Below are 9419 nucleotides of genomic sequence, written 5' to 3'. Positions count from 1 at the left end.
TCATCACAATTCTTTGGTAGCGGAGGACCACAGAGATCGTTGCCCATGAAACTTGATGCTTCCAAGCTTTGCAATTGAGTGCTTGTCAGAATTTTCCCCATCAAATTGTTGGATGACAAGTTCAACTTGCTCAAGAAATTCAAATTGGACATGCTTGATGGGATTTCACCATAAAGCTGATTTTCTGAGAGATTCATTGACTCCAACCATTCCATGTTTCCAATATTTTGAGGAATATTACCACTCAAAAGATTGTTTGACAAGTTTAGGAAATGCAACCCCTTGAGAGATGTAATTTCACTTGGTATCTCCCCACATAATTTATTACCAGAGAGATCTATGCTTGTGACGAGGCCCAGCAAAGTATATAGATCATCTCTTCCTTTCAGCTCTAGAAGCACATCAGTTACATATCTTGCACTACCATTTCCTTCGCCATAGATGTGCGATTCTAGAGTGGTATTCTTTACTAGCATAACACTCAATTGATTGATGCATTTTGGTATTTGTCCCGTCAAGTTGTTTTGTGCAAGATCCAAGATATGTAGCGAATTCAAAGAGCATATTTGATTGGGAATCTTACCATTAAATTGGTTTGATCTGAGGAGAAAGATCTTCAAATTTAAGAGAATGTCTCCAACCCATGGTGGAATGATTCTTGAAAATTGATTCTCTCTAAGATCCAAAAATACCAATGTAGTACTATTCCTGAAACAAACAGGAAAATTTCCTGAGAGAGAGTTGTTACGGAGTTGCAATTAGTCCAGCCAAGGTAAGGATCCCAAGGATATGGGCAACTTCCCCTTGAAATGGTTGTCAAACTTGATGATCATTAGATTATTTGACCACATCTTCCAACAATCAGGTATTTCACCTGACAAATTATTTGATACTAAATTGAGATATTCTAACGTCATTGGCTCTTCCTTTTCCTGACATGAGAAGGAGGCTATGGATCCATAAAACCAATTATTTGAGAGGTCTAAGTATTCCACAATTGGTGATATGTGTGGTAAAGGACCACTTAAGCGATTTGAGCTTAAATCAATGGTTTGGACATTGATGGGATTCTTCAATGTGTAAGAAAGCTCTCCATGGATATCATTGTTAGAGAAATCAAAATAAGAAGCATAGGGGAATGCACCCCATAGCCATGTGGGGATAGAATCAGAGATGTTGGTGTTAGGCATGGACAAGTCCTCAAGATGTTTCAGTGATTGAATCCATGACGAAAAGTGGGGACCTAAATGCCATAAGGCCATGTCCAAGGAGATCAACTTTTGAAAAGATGGCTTCCAATTGGGACCTACTTTTAAAGTTAGTCTGTTTCCTGATGCGGTGAAATAATTTAATTTAGCGAAATTGGTGAGGTGATGTTCATTTACAATTCCATGGAAAAGATTATCACCGATATCAAGATATTCTAATTCAGAAAGTGATTGCAAAACATCAAAAGGATTCCCATCAAATTTATTTCTGTTAACTTGAAGATATTTCAAAGAGGTAAGATTTGCTAAAGATATAGGAATTGCACCTTGAATAGAACTGTTAAAGATAGAAAGGTGACGGAGATTTTTGAAAATCCCAATTTGGGCTGTCAAATTACCATAAACTTTGGAACTATCAATTGACAAAACCTTGAGTGTGTGAGAAGCACAATTAGAGATTATTTCTATTAATCTAGAAACTTGTTGATTGAAGTTATTGCTAGAGAGACCAACACTTCTTAAGTTACAGAGATTGCTTAAAGAGTTTGGAAATGGCCCTTCCAACTGATTGTCTGACAAAGCAAGAGTAACCATAGAAGTCAAGTTTCCAATTGCATGTGAAATTGTTCCGTGCAAATTGTTGTTAGAAAGATCAAGAGACTTGAGATGGTTCAAAGTATATATGCAATCAGGGATAGAAGAATTAAACAAATTTGTACACAAATCAAGATCTTCAATGAGAGAGAGGTTATAAATACCGTTTGGGATGGATCCTTGCAAATAAGTATTTGTTATTTTAAGAGAAACCAAATTCTTTAGCTGAAAAATCCACTTTGGAATGGAAGGAGATCCAAGGTCAAAAGAAGAGGAAAGGCTAAGGATTGTTAGAGATGAAAAGTTTGTGGAAATGGCCGGATGGAAATTGTGATGAAGAGCACACCATTGTAGGTATAACTCTGTCAATGAGGGAAGAGATTGCAAAACAGGCAACCAATTAAAGGAATTAGACAGATTAACCAAACTCAATTGAAGATATTGGAGTGAAGAAAGAGATGACATCCACTGAAGATTTTCTTCGTACATTGATATCCCATCCTTTTCATATTGATGACCCCTAGAGAGATCAAGATAGAGTAGATTTGATAAATTACCAATTTGATAAGGAATCTTCCCAGTAAAAGAATTCCCTCCAAGGTCAAGATGTAGCAAACCAGAGAGATTTCCTATTTGGTGAGGAATGCTTCCACTGAATGTTGCATAAGAGAGGTTCAAATATATCAAGCTCTTCATTGAACAAAGGAAACTTGGAAACTGCATGCCTCCAGAATCGTTGCTGCTCAAATCCAAGTAACTTAGTTCTTTCAACTGAACTATCGAAGGATGTATTTCACCCCCAAACCGTGATATCTCATAAACATCATAAACCCCATACAAGTAAGTAATTGAAGTTGAGAGGTGAAGTTCAAGAATGTGACCTGTTTCATGATTGCAAGAAACTGATGTCCAGTTGCAGCAATTTGTGTTATCATCAGACCAAGTGGCAAGCCTGCTTGAAGGATCATGAAGACGTTGCTAGAAATTATGCAGGGCTTGTCGCTCACTAGGAATGCAAAGAACTTGATCAGATGCTTTGCATTTGCATAAGGGATTTAGTGATGAGGTGAGCAAGCAAATCAAAATGAACACAATGGTATTTTCGCACAGACCCATGATTAGTTTCTTTACTAGAGCTGGCTTACAACTCTACACAAAATTACTGGTATTTATAGCATTAGAAAGTGGGGGTTTAAGTAAAACTTTCACATAACAGTGAATGACTTCCTAGCAAAGCGTTCATTCTATAGGCGTCTTGGTCAATACATGATGACAATGATATGTGAAACTTGAGACCATTATGTATATAAAAGGTATACATAATTCTTTATTATTTATGCAAAGTTATAGCCTAATAGGTCTCATCATTTCCTTAAAAAATCATGGATTTAAGTAATTTTAATTGTTATATTCGCCACCAAATATGACTGTTATAAAACATTATTACTATTATTAGCAAATCACGTACATACGTACGAATTGATGAAAATAATTTAAAGGAACAATACAACTAATCTTGGTATACAATATATTCTTACATATGTACTTTTTTTTTAAATAAGTAAGGTGTTTATACTTTTTTATATATGTACGAGTGATAAATCTTGAAGAATCTACCTTTGACAATTTAATTAAGTGTTGATAAATAAAATTTAATTGATAAATCTTCATAAATATTATAATTGATTCTAATTAAAAGAATATGTTCATATATTCTTTCTTATAATAAACTCTTTTTCAAATTTCATGAAAAATGAGTGAATATGCACGAAGTTTTCTATTGTCCCTTCCGTGATAATTACAAATGACACCCCTGCCTAACTTGTTTGTTGGATCCAAAGAGTTTCTTATACAAGTGTTGGACTTCATAGGATTTCCTACAAACAAATTAGTCGAATTATCAAGAATAAATTTACTCAATTAATATTTATATTTATAATGTTAGATGCATGGTTACAAATTCTGGAAAGTAAAAACATAGTTGGCAAACTTTTTTCACACGAGTTAACCATACGAAACTTGTGTGGAGGGTTCTTGACTCATTATTTCTTTTATTTTCCAAAGCTCTTTTCAAATTTAATAGAAAACCTTTCACATTAAAAAAAATAAAAGTTTTCTCATCTCACAATATTTTCATCCTGAACAAACCAAAAACACATGTATAATCTTTTTCCTTTTCAACTAATTAAAATATTTTTAAAACAAAAGAAATAATTTAAATGAATATTATGTTTAAATATAATCATAAGAATATTTATATATATAATGTCTTTTATGAATGTCGAGCAAATTAAATAGAAATTTTCTTCTACTATCACTATACGATGGGACAAATCGATTAGGACAAAAGAAGAATCATGGAATTTTCTTCTCCACTCCTCTCTTGCCAAATTCCTCAAATTATGAACAAATTTTTCCACACAAGAAAAGTAAAAGATTTTTCACCCTAACGTTTACTTTAAATAGAATACAAAAACTTTTCTACCACTACTGTGACAATTGTTTATCTCTTCTATTCATTTTAAAGTGGTCACCTTTTGTGAGTCTTCTTGAGTATTTGTCACCAAATAACGTGTGACTATCAACATCAATTTTTTCAGTATAACACTTGATCCACCTCAGTTTTGCTAAAATTACAAAAACCTTTCAAATATTTTCACAACCTTAATTTTAATATATATTTTTAACATTTTTTAATAATGTTTTGGTAACAAATTCTAAAAATATTTTTCTTAATTGAAATTTATGTTAAAAACATTTATATGACTATCTAGAAGGCCAAATTGAGAATAACTCTCTAAAAGTTTTTTTTTTTAATTCACATGAACTCAAATTAAACTCAACATCTCATATTTAAGCATTCAAAACCTCTTTCACTAAGATCAATGCAGGTTGGTGTTTAAAATGATTAACTTATTCTCGTAATTTAACAATCAATGCTTTCTTTAATTTGCCGTCAATTTAATGAATCTTAAACAGAAAACAGCATAATATTTAAATAAATATTTTAGTAAACTCTCTTTCCTTTTTAATTTTGGTCGGACGAGCACCCATCCAATGTTTATTTTCCTTTGGTTTTAGTTTGATTTTGCATAGCATTTTCCAATTTTGACATAGTAAAAAAGAATAAAGGAGAATGTAAAGCCCCAATGAAAAAGTGGGTACGGGACCTACAATGAAAAAATAGTTGATGAAGATAGAACCCGCAATAAAAAAGGTAGCACAAATTAATTTTTTTTTTAAAGCTAAGGGTGCAGAAAAACTCATTAACTTTTACATAAAATGCACCAAACATCATATGCTTTTTGGAGGTTCAAAAATGCACATAAAAATGCAAAATTAGAGTGAAAATGATACAACTACTAAAATAATATAAAATTCGTTTACTTTTTATAGTGGGACACATGCTATTTAAAAAAATATAAAAAGTAAATTTACAAAAATACTTATAAACTTTTTTCAAAGTGCATCAAATATCATATGTTTTTCAAATATGCAAAAATAAATTGCACTGATCAATATTACTATGTTGATTTAGATCAAGTGCGCTGATCTACACAAATCTTTCCAAATCATTGAAAAAACTGAAAAAAAAAAGCGTAAAAAATCCAGAAGCTTCCAATGGAGACAATAACTTGAAGATAAGCCAATTAGATTGAACTTTTAATTTCAACCCCCCAGTCGAACGGCAATTTTAGAAGCATGGTTGCAAATTCTGGAAATTAGAGACATAGTTGGAAAATTTTTTCTGCATACGAGTGAACCATATGAAACTTGTGTGGAGGATTTTCGACTCATTTCTCTTATTTTCAAAAGGTCTTTTTGAGTCAACAAAATTTTTTTTGACATTTAAAAAAACAACAGTTTCCTCATCTCACAATATTTTCACTCTAAATAAAACAAAAACATATATATAATCCTTTTCCTTTTCAACTGATTAAAATTTTTAAAAAAATAACACAACAACAACATTTTTAAATATAATTATAAGAATATTTATATATATAATGTGTTATATAATTGTCAGGCAAATTAAATGGAAATTTTCTACTCCAATCACTATACGATAGGACAAATCAATCAGCACAGAACAAGAATCATGGAATTTTCTTCTCCACTTCGCTCTTGCCAAATTCCTTTCCCATTTATTAACAAATTTTTCCACATAAGAAAAGCAAAAGATTCCTCACCGTAATGTTTACTTCAAATAAAATACAAAATTTTTCTATCATTGCTGTGACAATTGTTCATCTTTTCTATCGGTTTTAAAGTGGTCACATTTTGTGAGTCTTCTTTAGTATTTGTCAACAAATGATGTATGACTATCATCATCAATTTTTTCAATATAACACTGGATATACCTCAGTTTTGCTAAAATTACAAAAAACTTTCAAATATTTTCGCAACCTTAATTTTAATCTCTATTTTAGTAGTTTTTAATAATGTTTTGGTAAAAAATTCTAAAAATATTTTTCCTAATTGAAGTTCATGTTAAAAATGTTTAAAATGATTAACTTTTTTCTTGCTATAGAAAATTAATTTTTTATATGAGTATTTAATAGGCCAAATTGAGAATAACTCTTCAAATGATGTTTTTTTTTTTTGGTAGTCACATGAATTCAAATCAAACTCAATACCATATGATTAAGCGATCAAATTTTTTTTCACTAAAACTAACACGGTAACTCCAACCCTGGTTGATGTTTAAAATGATTAGCTTATTCTCATAATCTAATAATCAATGCTATCTATGTCTCCAATTTTATAAATTTTAAACAAAAAGCCATTAGATATTATTAGTTTTGATGATGTCAAATATCATAACAAAAAGTTTGCAACAAATATTTATCTCATGTAGGGCTGACAAGTAACCTGCAACCTGACCACCCTGTCCGCAACCAGTAAAGATTAGGCATGTTTGAGCTTGTCCAAAAACGAAATAAACAGGTGGGTTTCAATATTAAATAGGCCGGCTACGGCATAGGAACAGGCTACCCGTACCCACCCGTTTAGCTTTTTTTTCTTTGTTAAAAAAATAAAAAAGGTGGGATACTTAGGGCGGAAAGTGTCGCACAACACACAGCCTTTCACACCCTCACTCAATGTCTTACCTTAGGCACTGCCTCTTGACTTTAACTCTCCACACTCTTGCCATCTCGCTTCTTGCTCTTGCCTTCTAGCTCGGTCTCTCATACCCACAGTCTCTTTGCTCGCTCAATCGATCACTTAGTCCCAATACCAGAGTAGCAACATCCGATAATAACTCCTCCCATCGCATCACCTCTCACTCTCAGTGTTATTGGCATCTCACGTCCTCCCTCGTTGCGATGCCAATGACGATGTCTCCCTTACTTATTAGTCTCCCCCTCTCACCTCTCAGTCTCTACATTCTACACTTAAGTGAGCTATAAATCTCCCTTCCCTGTTAGTCTCCCTGTCTTGTGAGTGATGATGATTTGATGAATAATCCTTTAGATTTTTATACTTGTGGTTGTCCTATTTTAATCTTGAACATTAGAATGATGGTTTGTGATTTTGTGTACTATGTAGTATTGATTTTGATCAGTGATGGTTATTCTATTTTATGGTTTGATTTTTTGAAGTTTGAACTTTTAATTTCAAGAATGAAAGACCTTGGCTTGAAATCTGATTGGTTAATGGTTATAATATTATTATCATATTATGTTATGATTGACTGATGGTTTAATTAGTTATTTATTTATTGCTTGCTTGAGTTATTCCTTGTCTTTAAGCCTAAAAGATTTAGTAGGAATGAGAATATGAGATAATATTTCAATGTCTTCAAATTTAAATAGGTTTTAGAATTTCTTATCTTAAATGAGTTGCCCAAAACCCGCAAAAACCCGCCTAGTTAAAATAGCTAGTTTAACAATGGGCTTTAACAGGGCATCTATGGTTACGGGCTAACCTGTACCCATATAATCTTAAATGGGCAAGTCAGGGGTTAGGGGCCAGGTAGCCCAACCAGCCTGTTACTCTTCCCTAATCTCATGCTTTGACCAACTACCATACTTAATGTGATTATCTTATGTAATTTGTTCAACAAAAGAAAGGAGTTATCATGAGATTGATTCAAAAGAAGAAGAATAGAGATAAAAGAAACAAGAATTTGCAAGATCAAATGGGAATACCAAGATTTAAGTTCTCAGATTTGATATTGAAGGTTACTATGCTCAATAAGAAGTTAGAGTTTCTCAATTGAAAGTTAAAGAAGCCCAATTGGAAGTTATATCAATATACCTTGAGTCACCTTTTATCTAAGCTTGAATACAATCTTCAGAGATGATTTTCAAGTGTGCTTTTAGAGTTCATTATCGATAAACATATTTATCTATAACCTCTTTGAAAAATTGGTATGTTATGCTTTATTCTTCATTCAGCTCTGACACATGTTTGATATTTCTACAATATCTCCTAAACTATAAATCATTTGAAGTGAAACTTGATTAATATAAAACTAGACTTAGTATAAGGTTCATGGACACCAAGATCAACTCCAATGAATTTCATATGAAGGAGAGATGCTACTGAGGTTTCATGCCTTGTCACTAACCTTCAGTCACTTTGATGAAGATAACTTTGAAACTACAATGCATTTTGCAGTAGGACTTGTTGTGTTGAAAGTTGACTCAGAGAGCTTTTCGGTGATAGGTCCTTTGTAATATTTGGAGTTGAATTGAAAGATTTACAATCATTCAAATTTAACTTTTATTTTTCTTGCATCAAAATTTATCGATAAAGTTATCAATAAGCTTTTCGACAACTTATTGTTTTTCAACAGAAGAGTCATTTATCAATAAGCTTATTAATAAGATAGTTTATCAATAATGACTTTGATAATTGTACTCAAATTTTAAAGCATTTGATTATCTCTTTTAAAACTAAATTTGCTTTTAGACACGCACTAAAAAGGTTGAAAGGAAGTATGTTTCACCTCCTGCTCATCTTCCTCATCAATCACTCATCATGATTGGCCCTTAAATTGCATATCGCCTATTGCCTTCGCTCGTCTAGCGTTGTTAGGTCAATTTCTCCTCCCTCTCTTCTCAATTTGAAAACTCATCTGGATAAGGGTGATTTTAGAAGAAGAACACTATTGATGCAATGCTCAAAAAGAACCTGCAATTTTCAACATGGGCGGTTTTAAAAGGAGAAGGGGGTAGGTAAAAGATCAAGGTGAATAAAATAATAGAGAAGAAAAGGGGAGATGAGGATTAGGGATCAAGGATGGATTTGAAAAGTGATGACCAGAGGTGAGAGAAAAGGATATGGGTAAGTCTGATTTTGATTTTCTTATGCTTTATATATTTTTTATATTTGGTGTAAATGAAGCATCAATCTGATCTAATGATTTGTACTAGAAAGCATTAATTTCTATCTTTGCATCTTCTTTTCTAAATATTGTTTAGATGGGCTTTTTTTTTTTTTTTTTATACAGGATGTCCTAATTTGTCCTAGTCTTGTCCCTGTCTCAATTAAGACTAGGAAACTTTCAAGATGAGAAGGAATACAAGATGAAAATTCCATTTTATGAGAGTTTTCAAGATGGGACATGGGATGGGGGTATGCCAGTCCCATCCTCTTCCATGAGCAACC

The 9419-nt window shown here is 32.4% G+C and overlaps 1 protein-coding gene across 1 annotated transcript; it reads right to left on the bottom strand.

Annotated features, from left to right (window-relative positions):
* Window positions 1–758: 758 nt before the first annotated feature.
* LOC114745659 (receptor-like protein EIX1) lies at window positions 759–6957 on the bottom strand. The gene is made up of 2 exons (XM_028933821.1): window positions 6914–6957; window positions 759–2754 (listed from the first exon to the last, which is right to left on the bottom strand). The coding sequence occupies exons 1-2, from the start codon at window positions 6955–6957 to the stop codon at window positions 759–761; spliced, it is 2040 nt and encodes a 679-aa protein (XP_028789654.1).
* Window positions 6958–9419: the final 2462 nt, after the last annotated feature.

Source organism: Neltuma alba, unplaced genomic scaffold, assembly GCF_004799145.2.
Source record: "Neltuma alba isolate B1F8T4 unplaced genomic scaffold, ASM479914v2 tig00004747_pilon, whole genome shotgun sequence".
Taxonomy (NCBI): Eukaryota; Viridiplantae; Streptophyta; class Magnoliopsida; order Fabales; family Fabaceae; genus Neltuma; species Neltuma alba.
This window is presented reverse-complemented; position numbering and strand designations above follow the sequence as displayed.